The 26,382-nt window shown below is 37.8% G+C and overlaps 3 protein-coding genes across 3 annotated transcripts; all 3 read left to right on the forward strand.

Moving 5' to 3' along the window:
- The first annotated feature begins 208 nt into the window (after positions 1-208).
- LOC141905440 (dol-P-Man:Man(5)GlcNAc(2)-PP-Dol alpha-1,3-mannosyltransferase-like) lies at positions 209-2,066 on the forward strand. Its single transcript, XM_074794309.1, has 2 exons — positions 209-301; positions 656-2,066. The coding sequence occupies exon 2, from the start codon at positions 691-693 to the stop codon at positions 1,906-1,908; it is 1,218 nt and encodes a 405-aa protein (XP_074650410.1). The 5' UTR covers positions 209-301; positions 656-690; the 3' UTR covers positions 1,909-2,066.
- Positions 2,067-2,645: 579 nt separating this feature from the next.
- On the forward strand, positions 2,646-4,885 carry LOC141905450 (mediator of RNA polymerase II transcription subunit 8-like). The gene is made up of 7 exons (XM_074794319.1): positions 2,646-2,763; positions 2,922-3,040; positions 3,134-3,278; positions 3,441-3,581; positions 3,932-4,016; positions 4,229-4,396; positions 4,693-4,885. Exons 1-7 carry the CDS (start codon positions 2,758-2,760, stop codon positions 4,788-4,790), a joined length of 762 nt encoding a protein of 253 aa, XP_074650420.1. The 5' UTR covers positions 2,646-2,757; the 3' UTR covers positions 4,791-4,885.
- Positions 4,886-5,265: 380 nt separating this feature from the next.
- On the forward strand, positions 5,266-25,800 carry LOC141900399 (uncharacterized). The gene is made up of 30 exons (XM_074787285.1): positions 5,266-5,322; positions 5,609-5,988; positions 6,281-6,488; positions 6,584-6,697; positions 6,934-7,035; positions 7,380-7,636; positions 7,920-8,177; positions 8,738-8,943; positions 9,298-9,567; positions 9,955-10,003; positions 10,224-10,371; positions 10,607-10,737; positions 10,954-11,073; positions 11,156-11,362; positions 11,452-11,487; positions 12,481-12,676; positions 12,854-12,936; positions 13,013-13,094; positions 13,548-13,806; positions 14,215-14,271; positions 14,873-15,114; positions 15,238-15,620; positions 15,695-15,845; positions 15,926-19,393; positions 19,470-19,546; positions 19,748-19,916; positions 22,008-22,104; positions 22,193-22,266; positions 23,197-23,311; positions 23,437-25,800. The coding sequence occupies exons 2-30, from the start codon at positions 5,725-5,727 to the stop codon at positions 23,558-23,560; spliced, it is 7,947 nt and encodes a 2,648-aa protein (XP_074643386.1). The 5' UTR covers positions 5,266-5,322; positions 5,609-5,724; the 3' UTR covers positions 23,561-25,800.
- Positions 25,801-26,382: the final 582 nt, after the last annotated feature.

Raw genomic sequence — 26,382 nt, forward strand, 5'->3', positions numbered from 1 at the left:
GATTTTAAATGTATGTCCACTCTTGTACTGTTTTCCCTGTGTTTTGATGTTAATATTTTATTGCATGTCATTTCCTATGTAACTTGTGTATTATATGGAGCAATAAAATTAAAGTTCAAGTTCAAGTTCAAGGTCGTGACAGTAGTTGGAGCGCTGTCGCGATATGGGTGCCCTGATGTCGATATTGTCGGAGCTCCCCATTTTTCGACCGATCCATACTTACCAATTCAAATCAAATACAAACGCATTTCAATCGATCATCATTAATAATTGAATGGAATCACAATTATCGGGTTGATAGGTAAGTAGCCCAAACCGACCCTCTCATTTCTAAAGGTTTGATTATAGCAAAGGTTTGGTTGGGTAGCCCTGTGGGGCGGTGGTGAAGCTAGTCAGTAACCTGTCTGTGGTTTAGTTTCACGATCGGATATTTTCACAAACCACATATGCCTGGTACCAGTTGGTATAAGCCCATCCGATTATAAAAAGCTTACCACCAACGATTAGGTAACTAACTATGGTGAAGCAAACCCCACAAAAACAATCCGTGTGGTGAATGAATAAAGTTGCTGACTGCTGAGCCGGTAGTCAATTGTTTAGGATTTCCCCTGGATTTACATAAACTTAACTCTTAAAATTCTTATATTTATTGTAGGCTGATTTTGGAATAGATTAACTGGCGATGTAATAATGGCTCCAGTGATAATGAGAAAATTCAAATCGTTGCTTCGCGACAATCATTTGTCGTGGTGGATCGTGATTTTACTGTTTGCCGCTGAGATATTCCTGAACGTGTTCGTTATTCTGAAAATTCCTTACACTGAAATTGATTGGAAAGCTTACATGCAAGAGGTGGAAGGGGTTGTAAACGGATCCTACAATTACACAACGCTTAAAGGTGACACCGGTCCACTAGTTTACCCAGCTGGATTCGTATATATATTCATGGCATTATATTTTGTAACGGGCTATGGAAGGAATATTCGTGTGGCTCAGTTTATATTCGCTATATTCTACTTGTTAACGTTTGTTTTGGTGTTTAATATTTATCGAATAACTAAAAAGGTGCCTGCTTACGTGTTGATATTAATGTGCGGTATTTCATATAGAATCCATTCGATTTATTTATTGCGTTTATTCAACGATCCAGTAGCTATGATATTCCTGTACGCTGCTATTAATTGGTTTCTGATCGGAAGATGGTCGGTTGGTTGCGTATTTTATAGCGTCGCTGTTTCGATTAAGATGAATATACTACTGTTTTCACCAGCTCTGCTCATGTTGCTGCTGTCGTCTCAAGGACTCGTTAAAACCGGGCTTCATTTAGCCCTTTGTGCAATGATTCAGGTTGTACTGGGTTTGCCATTTCTTATGACGAATCCTTGGGGCTACGTGAAAATGTCATTCGACTTGGGAAGACAGTTTATGTACAAATGGACGGTAAATTGGCGTTGTATTCCACTCGATACGTTTGAAAATCGTAACTTTCACATCTTGTTACTGATGCTGCATATCGTGTTTCTTATTCTATTTGCTTACTATAAATGGAGTCCGATGTTTGGTAATATGAAGACCGTTATTACGAAGTATCGTAAACCGGTATTAAATATCCTTCGTTCAAACGATATAATCTTACCCCTTTTTACCGCAAATTTCATCGGTGTAACATTTAGCCGATCTCTACATTATCAATTTTATGTGTGGTATTTTCATACTCTTCCATATTTGTTATGGTCGACCCGTTACCCTGTCGTATTAAGGTTACTGATGCTGGTTGCTATAGAGTTGTGTTGGAATACTTATCCATCGACTGTTTGGAGTAGTGGGTTGCTCCATCTTTGCCATTTAGTTCTCTTGATAGGACTTATTTCTGCGCCTTTTAAAGCGACATTAAAAAAAAGAATTTAGAAATCTAAATACTTCGTGGTCACAAGGTCTCATTCAAATAGTTTTACAAACTAACCGATATATACAATTTGTTAACATGGAAAACAGTTTGTCGTGATGCATATTGGTTAAGTGTCAAAAGATGGCATACGGTATTTATACATCTAGGGGAGGGAATAAAACACATTATTATTCAAACGATTTTATTTTCATTGCTCGCTTGCTGCAGTTTATTCTATCAAATCATTCTAATAAATCACTGATCTGATCCGTGTCAACTCCAGATAAATGAACGCGGTTACCCTAGTGTTGGCCTGGTGAATTAACGCAGAAACCCTAGTGTTGGTCTGATGAATAAACGCAGAAACCTTAGTGTTGGCCTGTTTAATAAACGCAGAAACCCTAGTGTTGGCCTGTTAATAAACGCAGAAACCCTAGTGTCGGCCTGTTAATAAACGCAGAAACCCTAGTGTCGGCCTGGTGAATAAACGCAGAAACCCTAGTGTTGGCCTGTAAATAAACGCAGAAACCCTAGTGTTGGCCTGGTGAATAAACGCAGTAACCATAGTGTTGGCCTGTGAATAAACGTTGAAACCCTAGTGTTGGCCTGTAAATAAACGCAGAAACCCTAGTGTTGGCCTGTAAATAAACGCAGAAACCCTAGTGTTGGCCTGTAAATAAACGCAGAAACCCTAGTGTTGGCCTGGTGAACCGCCGTTTCATTTGAAATATGGCAGGTTTGACATTTATACTCTCAGAGGCGAATACGCCTGTCAGGGCAGGTCTGCGGATTCTTAAGAACGACCCTACTCTACTCAAAATATCGTCTTAGATGTTTCTACAGCTGTTTGAATTGTTAAATGTTATGAAATGCAGGTAAATAAAGCTAACTATTCGTTTAAACAGTTTACAGTGATTTACGCGTCAAAAACTGTTGAAAAACCAAATGAATTATTTGTAGACCTTTCTTAAAGTTCAATTCAAATCTTGTGGTATATTCCGGTAGTACTCTGACGAGTTTCTTATCTTTTTAGCGCGAAGAAAAACAATTAGAGGCAGCTTTAGACGCTTTAGTGCAGAAATTGAAAGATTTAAAAAGTGCATTGACAAGTTTTCTAATAAAATTAGAACATGAATATGAATCGTCAAACTGGTATGTATTAAATACAGTCAACTCCTCACTCATTCATTCAGCCAGGGCTGGAATCAGTGCATTCTTCATGTTATGTGTTTGTGTTTATTTTAGGCCGACGATGTTGGATAGTTTTGCGTTGATCACAAGTCAATTAAACAGTCTTCATAAATTATTGAAATCCGATCGTTGTCCTCCGCTGAGGAATTATATATTACTGCCTTTAGTGTTGAATCCTGATCGCGACCCAGAGCTTGAGGTAGGTAAACTTATTCTCCAGGGGGGTGTAGATTGTCAAAGCATCTCAATTTGTAGATCTTTGATATATATAGGGAAGAGAGCCTGATCATTGAGACTAACATCTTCTGAAGGAATTGGTGCCTTCCATTCTTGAATCTCTAAAGATTGAAATTTATTTCAGAAATTATCGGAAGGAAGAGTTTTGACGTTTGATCACGCGTTAGTTCCTGATTATCTACGAACTAAACCCGAACCGGAGATAGAAGAAAAGATCCACGCTTACTCAAACCGAGCTCACATTCTATCAGTCGATAATCTACAGGTTAATTTCTCATTTTACTCATCGAACTGATTTTCAGTATTTTGTTACTATTTTATCCCGAAAAATACTGATTTGGTTTTGTTTGATGCGTACAGAAGATGTAACCGAGGGTCGAATCCCATTAATAACTGATTAATTTAAACATTTTCTTTGATTCATATTTTCAATGTCATGTTCAAATGGTTACTGATTCTGCCCTTGTTTTGGTGTGCTGGGTTTGTAAGGGACACCAAAACAGAAAATCAAAACGAAATCCACCAATCAAATAAATAACAAGGTCAATCCCTATTTTAAGATAAGAAAAAACTTATTTTTCCAGGATTGAGAAATTGTTTTTGTTTTTCTTGCAGAAACAAATAAATGGATTAAATAAAGTATCAAATCACATGATTGACACGATACAATCGTCTAGAGATGATTGGGAAAGTGAAATCAGTAAGTGACTTTTATCTCTCTTCCTTCAGACTGTTCTATATCCAGTTACACAGTTATCAGTTCAGGTTTTAATCTTATTGAATATCAATTCATTTCTGATATTTTAATCTCTTGCATCCAATCATCACTCACAACTGGATTCTAGTTATGAGATAATATCAATCCTTGTCAGTGATAATCAATGATTTGAATGTTGAATATTATTTTTTAAGGTCAGAAATCAGCTCAACCTCAAACATCATCCCTCACTGATACAAACGCTTTAATTGCTGCAGTCAGTTTTGGTAAAGGTTTAAAACAGTTGCGTCGATCAGATAGTTTTACTGGAATGCCGGATATGACTGTTCGAGGTCCTCCTCAAATGATGCAACAACAACAAGGTGTGGATTTCAACCTTTACTTTATTTCTCTTCCATTATACAAACTACAGTCGATGTGGAAACTTGCAAAATTCAAATTACCTCAAGATCCGGATTTTAGCTGTAAAGATGGCTACTTTTTTTTAGAAGAACCTCTTAATCTTCTCCTCTCAACCAAATGCAGTTTCCCTCTCACCCTCCTCTCACTCCTCTATCTTTTATCTATTTTAGATCGTTTTAGATACTGGTAATTTAGAACTCAGATCGTTTTCACAGAAAGTTTCTGACTCTATAAACTGTTTGTTTTATATTTTCAGTTCCGACTCCTACAATAAATATGAATATGAATAAAGCACCGAGTTCAGTGAAAACACAAATAAAAGCAGCTTCCAGCATGAACCCTTATTCACGTTGAAATTCAAGTGGGTCTCGAGTTTGTAACCCTTGAAATGAAACCTATTTGTAATATGTATCTGTGTTTGTAAACTAAATGTTGTAAAAAAATAAATTTGTCTCATTAAATATTTATAATCTTTTTATATTTTGATTAAAATCTTCTGAAAGGAGTCGGTATGTTTTTTGCTGGAGCCAAGAAATCAAATACCCGGTAATCACAATGTAGTTCTATCATTTATCTGTGTCAGGTACTACATTCCTACTGTGGCAAGCCAGCAATAAAGCTATTTTCAGACATAGGATATTGAATAAAACGTTAAATTTCTTCAGATCAACACTGAATCTTTATTTGTCTGAGGTATGAATCTATCTTCCTAAGTCCATGTACCGGTAAATAACTGTATCCCAGTTTTACTCAATTCAAAATCCGTATCCGAGTTTTATTTGTAATGGTGGCAGCACCTGACGGTGTTTAATTAATTACTTCCGCAAAATGGCTGACTATATCTAATAATATTGTATAATGAATTTCCGAATAAACAGATAAAGAGGTAGGCTTTGAATCATATTTGAATAAAGGGCTGGGTTTGATTAAATTCAGCTGTTCATTGAGATAAAACTGAGTCGTTTCCTCGCCGTAGGTTTATCTGTAATAAATCCGATGACTGTGTCTGACTAAAAAAAAACAGAGATACTATGTCTATACTGGAAACGAAGTGACTGATCTGATGATGAGTCTGATGGAAGAATTTTTTAAGAACTTTTTTCTATCTCAGGCCCAGAATTGAATGGAAACATTTGAACTAGATCATGTGATTTTGATGGATTCTATTTCAGCTGCCCCTCCCTGCCTGACTGACAGACTATGTGCGCTGATGAGTCCTCAGCTGGTAAACTAGAGAAATGAGATTATAGAGATCAGATACTGGTATCAACCGAGGATAGAATCAATCATGGGTTTCAAAGATAACAATGAACAGCAACAGAAAAGAGTTCCTTTATTTGATCAGTTTATGAATGCTAATACTCTGAGAGGAATAGTTCATACATTTCATCAGTTGTGCGATCACTACGATCTACGAACAAGTGAACAGAACTTTTACTGGAAACTACGCTCGAAATTAACCACGTGGAAAGCACAATCTCTCTGGGCTAAACTCGATAAGAAAGCTAATCAGAAAGAATACAAGAAAGGCACAGCTTGTAACAATACAAGGGTAAGAGATCCATAGTTCCTGTCGCACTTACACACAGTCCATCTTGTACTTACAAAAAGTCTGTCTTGCACTTATGCATAGTCCATCTCTTATGCTGACACATAGTATCAGCTGTAGCTGCCCCAAGTTTTTAATTTCTAACGGTTTTATGATTTTGCCTCAGTCGTCAATAGAAAATAAACTTCAGCAATTATATGCAGATATTTCAGCAAATGTGTGATCTTCAATAAAACAGAAGCAAACACCAGTGATTCAGTGTTGTATGTTGTATATTGTATGTTGTATGTTGTAGGTGTTTATAATAGGCGCCGGACCATGCGGATTACGAGCTGCTATCGAAGCTGCGTTACTCGGAGCTCGAACTGTCGTCGTAGAAAAACGAGATCGATTCTCTAGAAATAACGTTCTTCATCTCTGGCCTCACGTAATTTACGATCTAAAAAGTCTCGGCGGAAAAAAATTCTACGGAAAATTCTGCGCTGGTGCCATCGATCATATCAGTAAGTGAGATACTTATTTCATTAATTAATTAATTTCACTTAATTGTTGTAATTAATGATAATATATGTTAATTATGATGTATTTATGCGAACAGGTATTCGTCAGTTACAGTGTATGCTGTTAAAAGCTGCGCTAGTTTTCGGTGTCGATGTTCAAATTAATGTCGGTTTTGAAGGTTTAATTGCTCCTCCTGAAGATCAATCCGAAGGTATTTATTTATTCAGCCTATTATTAGGGGCGAGATTGACGTGAAAAATAGTAGAAAAATCTTAAAAACTGAGTTGAAATTTCTGAGTGAAAAATATGGAAATTGCAAAAGCCAAGGCTACAGTTTCATGCCTTTTCTTACACAATTTAGAAAATTCATATTTTGAAGAATCAATTTCACTCCTGGTTTTCTTTCAAACGATATATAATTTCATACTGATCATGATTGTACTGTAGGTATAGGATGGAAGGCTAACGTTACACCTGCTGATCATCCACTCTCTGAATTTGAGTTTGATGTATTGATCGGCGCCGATGGAAAACGTAATACTCTCGACGGTAAGAAATATTTGTAGATTTAATTTTTATGATTATGTTTATCCAAATGACATCTTACACTTAGAAATTGAATTTGAAATGCAAATTTGAATTGAAAAATTCAGACAACTTATTTTAGGTAATATTGCTAAAAAGAAAATAAATGCATTTCTGTTTCTCTGAAGATGAGATTTATATAAATTTCAAACTGTCATGGCCCAGTTTCACAAAAAGGTTTAACTCTTAAATTGATTTAATTTCTTCATTAATTCAGTTTATCTGAAATCGATTTAGGCCTTAATCCTTTTCGTGAAACTGGGCCCTGAATGATAAACTTAGAAATGTGATCATTGTTCGTTTTCTAGGATTCAAAAGAAAAGAATTTCGCGGTAAATTAGCGATAGCGATCACCGCAAATTTCATCAACTTTCACTCGACGGAAGAAGCTCAGGTAGAAGAGATCAGCGGAGTAGCGTTTATATTCAATCAGAAATTCTTCCAGGATCTAAAAGAAGAAACTGGAATCGATCTAGAAAACATTGTCTATTACAAAGATGAAACTCATTATTTTGTGATGACGGCTAAAAAACAAAGTCTTCTTTATAAAGGAGTTCTTCTGAATGTAAGTTTAACCGAATGATTAGGGGTTTGTGGACCTGGAGGGATTACATAAGATTATCAATATTTCGAATGAACAAAGACTTTGCGCTCGATGTTGAAGAATCTGAAAATGGTTATTTCTGTAAAACAAAGGCGTAGCTTAAAACCTGACATGAAATGGTTAGATTTCTTGTACTACTGCCAGAATGAACATTTCAAGGGGATTTGTTTTACTAATCTGACCAGTGATCAGTGACTGGTGACAGAAATTAATTGTAATAGTTTTATTCGATGTTTTATTTCAGGATTACCCAGATACGGCTATGTTACTATCTCGTGATAACGTCAATCAGGAAGCTTTGAGAAATTACGCTAAAGAAGCTGCCGATGTTTCGACTAAGAAACAGCTACCACTTTTAGAATTCGCTCACAATCATTACAATCAGGCAGATTTAGCTATGTTTGATTTTACGTCGATGTTCGCCGCGATAAACGCATCCAGAATTATAGAACGTAGAAATCATAAACTATTAACGTGTCTCGTCGGCGATAGTTTATTAGAGGTAGAGATTATTATTATTAATCAGCTCAGTTAAACTAACACAACAACTGTATATCAGAATTCATTTCTACGGTTCTGGGGCTGCAGTTGCTCAAATGTTGTTTAGAGTTAACCACTGGATAGTTGACCTAGTTAAGATTAAAAGTCCATTGTTACTATGGTATTTATCCACCGGTTATCCCTGTCCCTGGGTTATGTTCAACTCTCAACTCACTGTGAAACTGAGCCCTGGGGCCGGTTCCTCAGTTGAGACTTAAGTCCAAAAATGGTCTTAAATTTCAAGAATGGTCTTTAAGTTGTAAAATTGGTTATAGAACTAAGATGGTCTTAAATTGGTCTTAAGTCTAAGCCATGACTATGGAACTGAGCCCTGGGGCTGGTTCCTCGGTTAAGACTTAAGTCCAAAAATGGTCTTGAATTTTAAGACTGGTCTTAAGTTGTAAAATTGGTTATAGAACTAAGATGGTCTTAAATTGGTCTTAAGTCTAAGCCATGACTATGGAACTGGGCCCTGGTTCTTAAGTTCTTTAATTCATAAAACGTTTAATGATTGAATTTCAGCCGTTTTGGCCGACGGGCTCCGGTTGTGCCCGTGGATTCCTCGGGGCTCAGGATGCCGCGTGGGCGATACAATGTTTCGCTGCCGGGACGATGACTCCTCTAGAAGTTTTAGCCGAACGTGAAAGCGTTTATCAACTTTTATCGCAAACAACTCCTGAAAATATCAATAAAGTTTTCTCTCAACATTCATTGGATCCCCAGACGAGGTAATTATACATACCGGCACTGTTAACTCATACAAACTGTGACCAGTGGACTGATTAGTCTGAGCTGAAGTAAAGTCCGATAAAAAGATCGGTGAAATTTGATCAGTTTGTCAAAATTTTTAGTTTAGGCGAGGTTAAACCTAACCTAAAATCTGACTCCACCTGGCAACTATTACTGAATATATCCTCCCTTCCCCGCCCTCCTTCCCTCCCCCGCCCTCCTTCCCTCCCTCTTCCCCTCCCTCCCTCCTCCCCTCCCTCCTTCCCTCCCTCTTCCCCTCCCTCCCTATCCTCCCCTCCAACCCTATCCAATCCTTACAGTAACTCAAAATAATATTGAATAATATTTTGTAGATATCCGACGTTGAATAAAGGATTTTTCAAACCGATACAAGTTCGTAATTTATACGACACAGATCGAGAGACGATCGATGATATTATAGAAATACCTTTAAAACGTCGACAGAGCGGAGAATTTGTACGAGATTACGACCGCCTACTCAGATGGTTCAAACGTACTTTAAACGAATATAAAAATATCGTTAAAATCGAAGATTTATCGACGTCTTGGAAAAACGGAGTCGGTTTATGTGCGTTGATTCATCACTTCAGACCTGATCTTATGTAAGTTATATTTCAGATATATATATACTTCATTTGTAGCTGAATTTATCCGAGATTCTCGTGACTCCTTGAAACCTCGAAAATGAAGAAAATTTGCAAGCGCCTTAGATCTGCTCTAAATTTGAAAAAGTTACTCTAAAACTCCTTGAAACTTGAAGTTTGGGCTAAGTTTTGAGGAAGTTTTAAAAAGTTGATGTATTTCTGTCTGAGACAATGGTTCGTGGCACCTAATCCGCAAAATACACATGTAATTAGACCAGATAAATTGAATACTTGTTATTATGACGATATGAATCTCTTCAAATTTTGATTCAATTTAGAATTTCTGGGATTGAATTGTATAAACCTGTAGTTAATGAATTCTTATTCTTACATCATATTTTCCAGTGATATTTCAACACTTTCCGCCGATAGAATCGCTGAAAATAATCAAAAGGTATTTAAACTTCCATTCATCTGCATTGAGTTTGATACATGAGCAAAATAAACCCCCAGCAACAATTTAAAACTCCTCAGTTATTATCATGGACTCTCATTGGTAGTCTGGGTTGATGTTTTATTACCGGGGGTTACTTTCATACCCGGTCTATAAAACCGGGTCGTGTTGTTTGTAGTTCATGTGATCATTGAATTGATGCTGATTAATTATTTTTCAGGCATTTGATATTTTGGAGAAGGAATTTGAAATCAGTCCAATAATGACCGGAGAGGAAATGGTACTATGTGATATTCCTGATCGTCTGACTATGTGGTCTTATCTATCGCAAGTTCATGAAACTTTTAAAACTGACAGTCCTTATAAAGGTATCATCAATGTCCAATAACTAATTCAACAGTTCAGATAAATCAGTTAGTCCGAACTATCAAATGCAGATTGTCGAGGGGTGCAGGTTACAGGTAGCAGATAGTGTGAGGAAGGGGGGTTCAGACATCAGATTTCTGATGTCTGCTTCATATTTCAATATTTATAAAGTCTGCACGTTTGAATAAGTATGAAGCTTTAGTGTTATTCTGATTTAGTGTTGTATTTTATTTCTAGAACTAATGGATTCTAAGAGTATTGAAAGTTTATCACCTGAAGATGGACCGGTGATGAGAATGCCTCATTCCCCTTCACAAAGACGCTCATTATTAAACAGACTAAGTCATAGATTACACAGACATAAAAAGGTAAAGCTACTCACAGAATCCTGCAATAAAGATAAATAGAGTCTGAAATATTTCCTTAGCTTATATTTTATCCGTTATTTCAACTTTATCCTAATAATCATCTTCAAGGAAACATTTATGACTATATTTTACATTCTTTCATTTCAACATGGACGGGTGAGGTTTCCATCAAATATTTTCTGAAATGTATCGAGTCTGTTTTATTGATTTTCTCAGGAGAACCTCGAAGAACCGGACGATCAGAGCGGTTTAAGACCGGTTAACATGAAGAATAAACCGATGATGACGTTTGGTGGAAGTTTAGCGAAAAGACAAAAAGTCGGTTTACCAGAAATGGTAAGTTTTATCAATAACGCAATTAATCAAACATTTACTCATTAGAGTTTTTTTTTAAATTCTGATATTTCTTGTCCTTCAGCCGGGTCGATCGGTGCAGTTATCAAATTTATCTCGTATGGATGAAACGATGGAAGCGGCGCAAAAACACCTCGACCTACCTCCGGGAGTTTACGAAATCGGACCCAGAGGCAACAATAAAGTCAGTAACTTAGCGACGAAATTATTTCCGACGAAAAAAGAAGAAAAACCGATTGAGAAGAATTTGATTCCGTCGAAAAAACAATCGGTAAATATTCAAATATTTAAAATCAACTGAATATTAAAAAGATTTGATGAGATCGGTTTCGATTAAAATGATTGGATTTTCATTTTCAGTTGTATAAACAAATAGCTACGAAACGGGAAGAAAAAGTAATCGTTGGTTGTTAATCATTGTGTATTCATTTTGTTACTAAATTAGACTCCGCTCAACTCAAAAAGATAAAAGCTTTACTCATTCAATTCAGAGATAACTGTTTAACTCAGAGATAAATGTTTAACTCAGAGATAACTGATTAACTCAGAGATAACTGTTTAACTCAGAGATAACTGTTTAACTCAGAGATAACTGATTAACTCAGAGATAACCATTTAATTCAGAGATAACTGTTTAATTCAGAGATAAATGTTTAACTCAGAGATAACTGATTAACTCAGAGATAACTGATTAACTCAGAGATAGCCATTTAATTCAGAGATAACTGTTTAACTCAGAGATAAATGTTTAACTCAGAGATAACTGTTTAACTCAGAGATAAATGTTTAACTCAGAGATAACTGATTAACTCAGAGATAGCCATTTAATTCAGAGATAACTGTTTAACTCAGAGATAAATGTTTAACTCAGAGATAACTGATTAACTCAGAGATAACTGTTTTAGTTAGATACAACTGTTTAACTCACAGAGATCATAGTTTTACTCAGAGATAACCGTTTTAGTTAGATGTAACTGTCAAGAGATAAATACTTAACTCAGATGTTAGTTGAAACTCTGAAATCACTTTAAGTCGGACAAATTTTGTCCAGTCCAAAAAGATACGACTTGAGCGGAGCCTACTGTACCTGTCTCTCTCTCTGTCAATCTCTCTCTCAAGGGTTATAGCTCTTATTACAGTATTCACTGTTTGATGTATTTATTCTAACTGTTCTTTATCTGTTTGGTTCATTGCAATTCTCTAGAAAACTTCTTTAGAAATACATCCAATGCATGTTTGGTGGGACTCCTCTAATTTCAATAAACGTACATATATTATGAACTTTTCAGTATCTCAGACGTATCATTAGTATCGGTTCTGGGTTCCTCTCTCTCTCTGTCTCCCTCTCAGTTTCAGGTGTATTCAATGATGTTGTTTTCTATTCAACAGGCTACGATGTTAAACGATATGATAAACACAGGATCCGGAAGTCAGTTTTGTTATTTCTGCGAGAAGAGGGTGTATCTAATGGAGCGTTTGAGCGCTGAAGGATTATTCTTCCATCGCGGGTGTCTGAAATGTGATTATTGTTCCACTACGTTACGTTTAGGAAATTATGCATTTGACAGAACTCCATCTGGAGAAGGTAAAATTAGCACTCAATTAACAACCATTTACAAATACTACCTGGCAGATACTGTATCTAAAATATATATGTATATATGCTGTTTACTGGAGAGATGTTTTTATGGACGAACTCTCTAAGACTTAATCAAATAAGGCGTAAATATACTTGGTTTTAATCAACTATTCTCTGTTTCAGCTAAATTCTATTGTATTCAACACATGGGATTCAAAAAGAGAGTTCGAAGACAAAGAATATCGTTTGATAATGTTGATTTTGAAGTGAGTTTAACTCTTGTGTTTCACACTGTCGTGTAATGTGACTATATTCTATTATGAGGTTGTATTTGTATTTCAGTCACAGATGATACAGGAAGAAGATGATGTACCTCCACCCAGACCTCCTCTACCAATGTTATCTCAAAGTAGATTCTTGAAATGTAAGTTTGTTTACTATGAATGTATGGCACTCTGCCAACTGAGTTGCCTTGACAACTTCAGGTCAGTTGACCTAGGATTTAGGCTGTGATTGGCTGTTATCACTGTTGTCACCTAGGGTTAGGGTTAGATGCTAGTACTGAGTGGCTGTGATGTCACCGGTCAGCTGACCTAGGGTTAGGGTTAGATGCTAGTACTGAGTGGCTGTGATGTCACCGGTCAGCTGACCTAGGGTTAGGGTTAGTTGTTAGTACTGAGTGACCGTGATGTCACCGGTCAGCTGACCTAGGGTTAGGGTTAGTTGTTAGTACTGAGTGACTGTGATGTCACCGGTCAGCTGACCTAGGGTTAGGGTTAGTTGCTAGTGCTGAGTGACTGTGATGTCACTGGTCATTTGAACTGACTGCTAGGATTACTATGGAGAACAGGATTTATTGTAGATATTTTCATTACAGCTGAAGGAATAGTAGCTGCAGCATCTGCCGCAGTACCACTAACACCACCTATTGTCAGTATATTAGCGACTCCGGAGAGAGTTGAATTTGAGAACAGCACAGAAGAAGAATCACAGGAATATCCTGAGGAGATCACTATAGAACATAATCTACATCGATCATTGAGTAGTGTCGATTTTGATGAAGATGAAAGCGACGATGACGATGACGATGACGATGATGAATATGACTCCGAAGAAGAGGACACTGAGGAGGAAGAGTAAGTTATTATTATTGAATTATTTATAAGTGTAGTTAGTCTGAATCTACCAGGGATACTTGACTTACACAGGGGTAGTCAGTTACCTTTCTGTGATTTAGTTTCATGTCCAGATATTTTCACAAACCACACTTAAACTGTCAATATTAGCTGTTGGTATAAGCCAGCCCTTCCGATTATAAAAGATTAGGTAACTAATTAACACGGTGGCAGCATCGAGATGAATGGCAGATGATCTAATCAAACAACAGCTAGATAACCATTGGAGGAAGTGGGATAACTAACTGGAGACCAGATTTTAAGGGGAAATTGGAAGGTAGATAAATAAACCCCTATGCGCCCCCTTCCCTCCCTCCAACGCGATGAGCAGAATGTAGGGTATAGTGTATATGTATGTATTTTCAGTAGTAGTGGTGATAGTGATATTACTGCTCTCTCAGAACAGGAAATAATGGCGTTTCTCGGGTAACAATCATTCAATACGTCCGTCTGCTCTCTCACTCTCTTGTCTTGTTTTGCGTTTGTTGCTTTTTGTTTTTAGCCAAGATTTCGAGCTTCAGTTTAAGATCAATGTATTATTTCATTCATTACATCATCAATTTGCAGAAGCATAGTTTAGTTTACTGGTGTTACTGGCTATGATTCACATCTTGGTTCCACATTTCTCCGTGAAGTTTAAACTCTTGAATTAGAATTAAAGTTCATTTTCTATGCTTTAACTTAATTCAAATCATAACCGAAACACTCATGTGGAACTATGGAACTGCAGCCTGTTATTTTCTGTTATATTTTCAGCTGTTTTAACCATTTAGAGTTGATAACTGAAGTTAACAAGAGTCTTCTTAAAATAAAAATCCTACATGTAATTTGATATATTTGGAACTGCATCCAAAACTTTCACCTGGGTTTTTGCAAATCTGACTCTTCCTACCTGGTCAACTTCAAATGGATGCATGTCGCATCTGTCACAAGAAATTATATATCATCATTTTGAAGGTCTTTCAATGAAAATCATTTCTTACAGTTTTGGTATTTTGCCTAAATTTGATTTATCAATTCTTGATAGGAGTAGCAGCGAAGATGATGATGAAGAGTCTGATATAGAAGTGTCTAGTTTAGAGGATGATGAAGAGGTTCCTATGACTTGGGAACAAGCTTGTAAAATAGCCGAAAAACTAAAACAGAAAAATAAAACAGATGTGAAAAAGACTGAAGATATTGATGGAGAGCTACAGGAGCAGGAGGATGAGGAGGAGACAGAAGAATCGGATACCACGGAAACATGTGATGAGGAGACAGAAACTGAAGGTCAGTGGAGTCATTACAAATTTCAAAATTCCACCACGTGTGACGTGTTTGAATTGAAGCTTTTTATTGCGCGTGAAACAAGAATTTCCGATTATTTAAAAAAAATGTTTTTATTCTTAACAGGAGGAGAACCAGAGGAAGATGAAGAGGAAGAAGAAGAGATGGAAGTAAAGAGAGATGTTGTTGAAGTTGTTGATATAAGTAATGATGATAAATATCACACTCCGAGGATGTTAGGTTTAGCGAAGGAACAGTTTTTTACGCAGATGGCTCAACCAGTTCGTATCGATCCGTGGGACTTCTTCCGTCGAAATAAACTCGCTCCGGAGAAAGAGCCAGAACCAGAACCAGAACCTGAGCCAGAGAAAGAACCAGAACCAGAACCAGAACCAGAACCTGAGAAAGAACCAGAACCTGAGCGAGAACTAGAGCCTGAGAAAGAGCCCGAACCTGAGGAGGAACCCGAACCTGAGGTAGAGAATGAACCTGAACAACCAGAAAATCAGGTAAAAATTAAGTCTTATTCGAAACTGAGTTCAATATACAAACAATTCATGTTTATCTGTGCTTGGAATTCTAGGTTGAGGACACAGAGGAAATAGAGGATAAGAGTGAAGAGGACAAATATGTAGATCACAGTGAACTTGAAAAACAGTTTGAAGAGTTAGCTGAAGGATTAGAGGAAGGCTTAGAGGAAACAAATGAGGAAGAAACTGAGAGTGATGAAAATGGTTAATATTACTTTATTATGTTTTACCCTCAATTTTCCTCCATTAATCATAAAATGAATATTTTGGTTTGTTTGTTTCAGTAATTAGCGAAGGTTTGGCTGAAATTGTAGCGGATGATTTGACGTCACCGAAACACGAAGTGATGGAGGAGATCGAATCAGTTGCCGCGGGTAACGATACGGAGATGAAAGAAGCGATTACGACGGCGATGACTGAGATGAGTAATCTCGTCGGAGATGAGATCGATGTTTGTAAAGATTCAGAAACCGAACAGACGGATGATTTAGATACCCTCGTCGCCGCCAATTTACCTGAAAACGATCGAACAATCGAATCAGTTAGTAACCACCGACGACCGCAATTCAAATCGGAAATAAACGATAGTTTGGATATAAATTTAGACGAACGATTCGTTACGGTTCGCGATAAAAAACGGAATCAGAGAGATTCGGAATCGAGTTTTACAATCTCAACTCCTTCGGAATCTGGTTCACAGACTGGTTCATCTATTTCATTAGTCATGGAAGTAGCAGTAAATCAGATATATGAACATGACGATACAATGTCAATAATCGCTAATAATCAAAGTATTTGTGACGATTCATTGGATGTAACTGTAGATTCATCTGATATTCCTGTGGATTCATCTGATATTCCTGAGGATTCATCTAATATTTGCGTAGGTTCATCTGATATTTGCGTAGATTCATCTGATATTCCTATGGGTTCATCTGATATTCCTATGGATTCATCTGATATTCCTATGGGTTCATCTGATATTTGCGTGAGTTCATCTGATATTCGCGAGGATTCATCTAATATTTGCGTGGATTCATCTAATATTCGTGTAGAGTCATCGGAATTTAGTGTAGATTCATTGGATATTCCCGTAGATTCATCTCTTGTGAATCAAGATGAATCTATAAACATTGAGGATGATGTTTCTTTATCAATGGAAGTTAAAAAGAATGAAAAGTTTAAGCATGATGATACAATGTTATTAGTTATCCGGAACCAGCAAGAATCATCGGTGATCAATAGAATCCAGGATGAATCGCAAGTGATTGATAGCATCCAGGATGAATCGCAAGTGATCAATAGAATCCAGGATGAATCGCAAGTGATCAATAGAATCCAGGATGAGTCACAAGTGATCAATAGAATCCAGGATGAATCGCAAGTGATCAGTAGCATCGAGGATGAATCGCAAGTGATCAATAGAATCCAGGATGAATCGCAAGTGATCAATAGAATCCAGGATCAATCGCAAGTGATCAGTAGCATCGAGGATGAATCGCAAGTGATCAATAATCATAGTGTAGATATAAATAATAGTAGTTTATATGAAACGCCTGATAGCAGTATTACAGAGACTAATAACAATAAAACAACACCGACTAAACCAGATTCAGATGTAACCCCGGTTGTGTCACCTCATCGGTCACCTCACAGGTCACCTCACAGATCACCTCATAGAAAACCACGCATTTCTAATATGAGATCACCATCAAAGAGATTATCCCCAATCAGAAATCTGAAAAAATCACCACTTCGGAAAAGTCCTGATCGCGATAAAACTCCAGTCGTTAGTCCGGATAAAGCTATGCCATTGATTCCGTTAATCAGTCCGGCGACTCGTCCGGCTAATATCAGCGTATCGCCGGTATATCGAGGTTCAACTCCGCGTTACGAAATGGAAAAACGTCGAAGTCAATCATATAAAGATTACTCAATCGTGAACATCAAAAAACCAACAACCGAACAAAATAAACCGAAAAAATCAGGAGCAAACGATTTGAACGACGCTTTAAAAATATTAATGGGCGGAAATAATAAACCGAAAACTAAAATACCGGTCGATGAGAGTTTATTAAAATCACCCGATCAGGAAACCGACGTCGCTATGACGACAACGCTACCCGAAGGTAAATACGAAGTAGAAACTGGCAGAAAGAGAATCATTAAACCGAATATAACATTCGATAGTTTGAATTCATCGGCTACCAGCGAATTATTCTCAACGCCGGTTACATCTATTAAACCACCGAGACCGAGGAATCTAGGTGCTCCGATTCAGGAATCTACTCCGATTCAGGAATCTACTCCGATTCAGGACGACGATGAGAACAGTTTAACGGAACGAGAGAAATTACGGGCTGCGGCGCGAGAGAAAGCGCGTCAGAAAACGGACGAACAACTCGGTATAATACATTCTCCTATAACACGTAAACTATCGTCTCCTTCGATGAGTCCAAACACGACCGCGCAGAACAGACAATCTACATTCAAACGACAACAATCATCACCGTTATTACCATCAGAGGACAATACGAGAAAAATACTATTCTTAAATAACGAATCTACGATTGAATCGACCTCACCGGAAAAACCCTCGTTACCGAGACAACCGAGTAGCGGGTCGAGGTCGTTACCGTGTACACCGGTATCAGACGGTAAATCGTTCATTGTTGATTCCGCTCAAACTGGTGCTAAAAACATTCATCGCAAAATTGTATCCGATAAGTCAACTGTTGCTATTGATAAACGCGATGCTACTCGGTCTGTTGTTGCTATGGATATTTCAGAATCTAATAAATCCATTGTTGCTATGGATACTACGGATTCGGATAAATCCCGTGTTACTATGGATACGCCCGATTGTAAACCGATTGTTACCGTCAGTAAGGCGTCGTCATCACAGGAAGTAAATATTGGTGCTAAAACAGAATCTAATAAAAGATCAGACAGTAATCTAGTGAACAAACGAGTCGGACTGATTAAATCTGATCCCGATCACAGAAACAGCTTCTTAGCCGAGTTCGATGATGATTCAGATCTGAATGTTCCATCACCGGAAAAACCTGTTGAATCTTATAACGAAAGACCTATTGATGTTTATAATGAGAGACCTATTGATGTAGCACCGGTACCTGCAGCAGCAGCAGCAGCTGCACCGCAAAAGATACAGCAGCAGCAACAATCTGAACCTGCAGTCGTCATGAGACATCGCAAATATTCACCGACAAAATTGAAAAAATCAAAATCACTTGAAAAATTGACGAAATCTCTAGAAAAATTGTCACCGAAAAAAAATCATCGAAAACAAGATGAACAACCGGATAAGAGACCCTCACCACCTCGTGTGGAGAGACCCTCACCTGGACCGTCACCACAGAGAGAGGCAGTGAAACCCTCGCCTCAGAGAGATACAAGATCGTTACCTCGGAGAGATGTGAAACCCTCACCACAAAGGGAGGAGAAAGAGTGTAAAAAAGAGAAACGTAAATCTTTATTAGCAATGTTACTGCCTTCTCCAAAAACACCGGATAAAAACAAAAAAGACAAGAAAAATAAGAAAGAAGAAGAACAAACTCCGACCCCAAAAATCAAACGTAAAACTCCGAAATCTAAAGATAAGAAAAAGAATAAACAACAAGATATCGAGGGAAATTTATTGGAGCAAATGAAATTATTGAATCTCGGGGAACGTAAAGAAAAACAACCGAGACCGCAGATATTGTCATCAGCTGCCGCAGCTGCTCCTATAGGTCAGTATCAGTGTAGTATGAGCTGTTTGTTTGTTTTGATGTTCTCTGATTCGTTGTTTTAATTCTTTATTTATAGATGAAGAAATATCGGACAGTGAAAGTGAACGAGGATCTACAATGAGTAGAATGAGTTTAGATAGAATTTCTGTTCAGGTTTGTTTCAAATTGAGTTTCATTTCACTTGAGAATTTTCACCCAGGATCAGCTATACAGCGGTGACTAGAGACTGTGAATGGTCTTAAATCCTGAGACCGATCATAAGTTGTTCGATTGGATTTAGAACCAAAATGACTCGTTTTGAATCTAAGCGTGTGTAACTGACCGTTGTTTGACGATGTTTAATTATTTTGACAGGCGAAGCGTTCAGCGAGAGCAGCTCGAAAACAACAACGACAAAAAGAATTGAGACGATTGCGTATGGCTCAGGAAATACAACGACACATGCAGGAAATAGAGGTGAAACAAAAAGAATTAGAAGAACAAGGTGTTATAGTGGAGAAATCATTACGAGGAGAAGGAACAGGTATAAAAACATACAATATGATAGTGTTTGTAATGTGAGGGGAGAGGAGTACAATTATTAACAACTTCTTCCTTATTGTTTATCTTACTTAATATCAATCAGAGACTGAACTTATGGGATAATAACAGGACAACAGCCTTTGAACAACAGCATCTAACTTGACACTGATAATCAATGTAATCATGCTTTATCCTACAGTGAGCTATAACTGTTTATTAGTAAATGATGCTTAAGATTGTGTACGTTTGCAATAAAGGGATTAAGGAAGAGAAGGGGGTTTATTGAGAAGGGGGTTGATGAGGAGTAGGGTGTTTAGGGAGAGGAGGGGGTTTATTGAGAAGGGGGTTGATGAGGAGTAGGGTGTTTAGGAAGAGAAGGGGGTTTATTGAGAAGGGGGTTGATGAGGAGTAGGGTGTTTAGGGAGAGGAGGGGGTTTATTGAGAAGGGGTTGAGGAGGAGTAGGGTGTTTAGGGAGAGGAGGGGGTTTATTGAGAAGGGGTTGAGGAGGAGTAGGGTGTTTAGGGAGAGGAGGGGGTTTATTGAGAAGGGGGTTGATGAGGAGTAGGGTGTTTAGGGAGAGGAGGGGGTTTATTGAGAAGGGGTTGAGGAGGAGTAGGGTGTTTAGGGAGAGGAGGGGGTTTATTGAGAAGGGGTTGAGGAGGAGTAGGGTGTTTAGGGAGGGGAGGGGGTTTATTGAGAAGGGGTTGAGGAGGAGTAGGGTGTTTAGGGAGAGGAGGGGGTTTATTGAGAAGGGGTTGAGGAGGAGTAGGGTGTTTAGGGAGAGGAGGGGGTTTATTGAGAAGGGGTTGAGGAGGAGTAGGGTGTTTAGGGAGAGGAGGGGGTTTATTGAGAAGGGGGTTGATGAGGAGTAGGGTGTTTAGGGAGAGGAGGGGGTTTATTGAGAAGGGGTTGAGGAGGAGTAGGGTGTTTAGGGAGGGGAGGGGGTTTATTGAGAAGGGGTTGAGGAGGAGTAGGGTGTTTAGGGAGAGGAGGGGGTTTATTGAGAAGGGGTTGAGGAGGAGTAGGGTGTTTAGGGAGAGGAGGGGGTTTATTGAGAAGGGGTTGAGGAGGAGTAGGGTGTTTAGGGAGAGGAGGGGGTTTATTGAGAAGGGGGTTGATGAGGAGTAGGGTGTTTAGGGAGAGGAGGGGGTTTATTGAGAAGGGGTTGAGGAGGAGTAGGGTGTTTAGGGAGAGGAGGGGGTTTATTGAGAAGGGGTTGAGGAGGAGTAGGGTGTTTAGGGAGAGGAGGGGGTTTATTGAGAAGGGGGTTGATGAGGAGTAGGGTGTTTAGGGAGAGGAGGGGGTTTATTGAGAAGGGGGTTGATGAGGAGTAGGGTGTTTAGGGAGAGGAGGGGGTTTATTGAGAAGGGGTTGAGGAGGAGTAGGGTGTTTAGGGAGAGGAGGGGGTTTATTGAGAAGGGGTTGAGGAGGAGTAGGGTGTTTAGGGAGAGGAGGGGGTTTATTGAGAAGGGGTTGAGGAGGAGTAGGGTGTTTAGGGAGAGGAGGGGGTTTATTGAGAAGGGGTTGAGGAGGAGTAGGGTGTTTAGGGAGAGGAGGGGGTTTATTGAGAAGGGGTTGAGGAGGAGTAGGGTGTTTAGGGAGAGGAGGGGGTTTATTGAGAAGGGGTTGAGGAGGAGTAGGGTGTTTAGGGAGAGGAGGGGGTTTATTGAGAAGGGGTTGAGGAGGAGTAGGGTGTTTAGGGAGAGGAGGGGGTTTATTGAGAAGGGGTTGAGGAGGAGTAGGGTGTTTAGGGAGAGGAGGGGGTTTATTGAGAAGGGGTTGAGGAGGAGTAGGGTGTTTAGGGAGAGGAGGGGGTTTATTGAGAAGGGGTTGAGGAGGAGTAGGGTGTTTAGGGAGAGGAGGGGGTTTATTGAGAAGGGGTTGAGGAGGAGTAGGGTGTTTAGGGAGAGGAGGGGGTTTATTGAGAAGGGGTTGAGGAGGAGTAGGGTGTTTAGGGAGAGGAGGGGGTTTATTGAGAAGAGGTTGATGAGGAGGAGAGTGTTTAGGAAGAGGAGGGGTTGACAGAAATTCACCTCCCTTAGAAAGGTATCTTCATGCGAGTGAAATTTTGGTATTTTCTGCTTTTTTCAGAGAATGATAAGAACGAAAATCAACTGATGCAACAATGGTTTAATTTGGTTCATGAGAAAAATGCGTTAGTTCGTTATGAATCTGAATTAATGGTGAAGTAAGTATTCAATATATTCTAAACTCAGGTCAGTTTGATGCAGTCACTGTCGGTATGATATAAACTGGTTTGTATTCTATGTGTTTAGAGCTCGTGAGTTAGAGTTAGAAGATCGTCATGGCCGACTTGAACAACAACTTAGAGAAAGAATGTCAACTTCAGGTAAAATAATCTATTCTATTCCATTTCTGATGATATTTTAAATGTTGTATTAATTGTGATCAGAATTCATGAATTTAGTTTTCAATAGTTTACGGTTCAGGTTCTCTCTCTTACTAGGGCTTCGTTCTACCTTTTCATGTCACCAACCCCAAAAATTCATTCATTACAATCGTCGGATATTTTTGAGTAATTTCTCGATGAATAATGTGAATATTTTGTGCTGCTCTCCTAATTTCCAGTTCAATGTCAGGTTAAACAGATTCTAATGATGGTATGATGTATAAAGTTGCTTGCATGGACCTCTTTCGCATCATCAAATTTTGCCACATTCTTTTCGTGAATAATAACATCATATCATAAACAAATATTATACAATTATTACTTGTCTCTTGTTTTCGACATAATTAAAAATATTCTCAGTCTCCTCAATTTCTCAAATTCTGAACTTTGTTTCAACCGTATTTCTATTGAACTGTTTATATTAACAGTTTGATAATTTCGAATATATTTGAGAGGTTTGGTCGATGAGTTGAATTAATGTTTGTCACACAGTTTATAGCCGAATGAGTGAATATTTGATTGGATACCGTGTTCTCGCTCTCTCTCTCTCTCATTCTTAGTGGTTCAAGTGTTTAACAGTTATTATTAGATGTTGTGAATATATAGTAGTATAGAGTGTATTGAGTGTATTGATAGAACTGATGTTATGTATAGTATTTCGATAGTTCAGTATATTAAAAAAAGCTTCCGACAGTTTGCATGGTTTTTTTTGTACATCAAGTATAAACGTTACTTCTCGTATATATCACATGTTTCTAAAATGCTTGTGTTGGAATATTCACTGGGTTGAAGGATTCACACTTGACTTAGCTCATTCCTATTGCACCGAGTGAAACCTACGTTAATTACGAATTTAATCCAATTTTTCAGAGGAACAGAAATCGCCGTCACAAATTGCTGAGGAGAAAAAGATCCTTGATGAACTCTTGGAAGTTGTCGAACAAAGGGACTCCCTCGTCGCATTACTTGAAGAAGACAGGCTTAGGTAAAACTTTAATCATCCCTCACATCTATAGTTGAAACATCAAATTAACTATTAGCTCAACAAAATCAAGGAAAAATTTTAGACTCTTTAGAAGTTTTTAGAAGTTTTTCATAATTATTTTTCAGACAACAAAAAGAAGATGAAAGTCTCCAAGCCATCATGACAGCAAAAGGATTTCAACTATCACCGCTAACTTATAGTCGGAGTATTCGTCAGGCTCTTGGAGAATCTCCTCTACTCCGGCGATGACTGCAGTAACTCCTCCAGTCTATTCGTCAGGCTCTTGGAGAATCTCCCCTACTCCAGCACTGACTGCTGTAGTTACTCCTCCAGTGGGTTTATGCAATATGCTAGCTACATGTTTTTATATTATATTTCGTGCCTGTATTTATGAATATAAAGCTTGTGTTTTTTTATAAGATCTAAATGTATGAGAATCAATGATTATCGCAGCCAGTGTATATTTTATACATCAGTTCAACATCCATCTATTCCATATTGCATTCCACAACTTAATTCTTATAAACATTCAACGTTTTTGTAAGAGATTTTTTGAATTAGTTTGATGAGTAATTTAGATGATAGATCCAGTAGTTTACTGTGAATAGTTGAATCAGTAGTTTATAAATTGATTTTAGATTTTAGATTTTACATCCATATTGTAATTCAAGCATCTGCATCTTAAACACCAGGAACTTGTTACGCAGTTGTGAGTTCAGATTTGAGTCAGAGTTGATTAATTGAAAATGAACTAATTGTAACTCATCATTTAAACTGACAACTGTGGAACTGGGTCCAGTATTTAGAATGAATAAAGTGTCCTTGAATATTAAGCTATACAGTGAGATAGGGGTATACACTGTATAGAGGTAGTCTATACACTGTATAGAGGTAACCTATGCACTGTATAGAGGTAAACAAATGTGTTTAAAAGTATAAACCGGTACAGTAAACCTTGCCTTACTCAAATAAACTAGCACTGACAAAATAAGTTAAAGATCAGAGGAAATGAGAAAATGATTTACGTTAGTTTTTTGCTTGAGTTCGTGAAGAATCTGAGATGGCCTACAAGGTTTACTGTATGAACATTGTACTAATTGATTGAATAGACTAAAAATAGTTTCAATATAAATTGGACAATCGCAGTTTAAAAGAAAACAGTTCATTAAATTCATCAGCTTGCATTTACTTTCTTCAGAGTATGTTATAATTAGTGTTCAGTAGAAATAGTGATAGAATATTATTAGTGTTTTAAATGATGATTTTAATGTTCGCTGCTTAAACCAAATCATATACATGTATCTATGTAAAGGTCACAGACTTCATCACTCCCAAAATGTATAGTTTAGTAATTTAAATGCTGAGTTTTAGTTTAGAAATAATGATAACATGTTGTTTGAATACTGGTAACACAGTTTGTGGCTTAAAGCACTAAAGGGTATTGTATTTATGTGGCTATAGATGTATGAGCCATGCTTTCAGTTTGAATATATATTTGTATATAGTTTAAATCGTGATGGTTTATGCTATTAAACCATGTCACATTCTTGACTGTGATCATAGAGAATTGATATACCCCGGGGGTCATTTCAAATAGGTCTGAAAGCTTCATTCAAATTTCATTATTACTGGTGAAACTTTGACACGTGCCCCCAACTCTATGCTGTGATTTAATACTTGATTTAATTAAGTTAAGTATGCATGTATTTAGAAGCGTTTGTTTGTTAGCTTTACAATGTAGTTCATATGAGGACATCTTTTCTCATTCAATCGAGGTTTACACAGCGCCTCCTGTTGGCGGCTAACTGAAGTATGTAGATATAAGTGAAAAACCTCAACGCGAATTAAATTTAGATGAGATTTATATTGATAAATGATGAATATTCTATTTATGTCGACTCATTGCGCGCCTTGAATTCAGCAAGCATTCTGCATAATAGTCATTGAATAATTATAAATGAATGTATGTCTATAAGGTGCTAACATCATATCAGATATCAATGATCAGGTTTTTTCTATCAAATCCTGTATGAAATTTCAGTTGTACAGTAGAATCTGAGCCAGTGTGAAACAATATGAAATCAGTTTTATATTGTAAATCAAACGCATGGAATAATTTATTGATTCTTATTAAATGTTTAATGTTCATATGATGATGTTGGTACTTTGTTGTTTAAAGTTAAGGGGTCCAGTTTCACAGAGTGCAAAATTAGTAAGTAAATCCACGGCTTATGTTTCATAGATCTTGGGCCAAAATGGTATTACTGGCAACATATTGAAAGTTGTCCCATGCTCTAATTATGGTGTGGTTGTCACCCAGGTTTGGTTTAACCCCTAGGGGCATATGTTGTGATACTCAGTTTTGAAAACCGGGATTTGGGTTAACTTAGTGAAAGTGGACGCCTATAATATATGTAGGCTTACTACTGTTTTTGTTTATCTGCCGGGCTAAACGCTGTATATAACTTAAAATGAAAAATAAAATTGCTACGATATAGTTCGAAAAGATTTCTTTATTAATTCGACTCTATTGAACCGAGGAAGTAGTGAGGAGTGGCGCTGATTGGTTGAAAGCGACAGGAAAACGCGTGACGTCACTGGTCACAGTTCCGCTCACCAGGTCACATGCACGTGACGTCACTGCGCGTCATATTTAACCATCAGCGCAGCGGCGGCAAACTGAGCAACTAAAAATCACATTTGGCGGCAAAAATCACGTGTGGAACCAATATGACGCGTGTTGTATGCAATACATGACGTGTGACTCGAACCTAAGACAGGACAAGCGAAAGTTTAATGGGAAAGTCTATTATACAGGATATCTACACGAGAACAATTTCAATAAAGAAGGAATCATTTAAGATGGATCTAGAGGGGGCGGACAACACCCCTCGAAAATCTAGGGCCCTTCAAAACAGCCAACCCCAAAAAGGTTTTTAGTTGTTGTATGATCGTTGGCATCATCGCAACAATGCAGACGGGCCCTTTTTTTATTTCGTTGGACCCCACCCCTACAAAAATCCTAAATCCGCCCTGACTATTTACATATACGCCGGGTATTTGATCGTATT

The sequence above is a fragment of the Tubulanus polymorphus genome, chromosome 1 (assembly GCF_964204645.1).
Source record: "Tubulanus polymorphus chromosome 1, tnTubPoly1.2, whole genome shotgun sequence".
NCBI classification, from domain to species: Eukaryota; Metazoa; Nemertea; class Palaeonemertea; order Tubulaniformes; family Tubulanidae; genus Tubulanus; species Tubulanus polymorphus.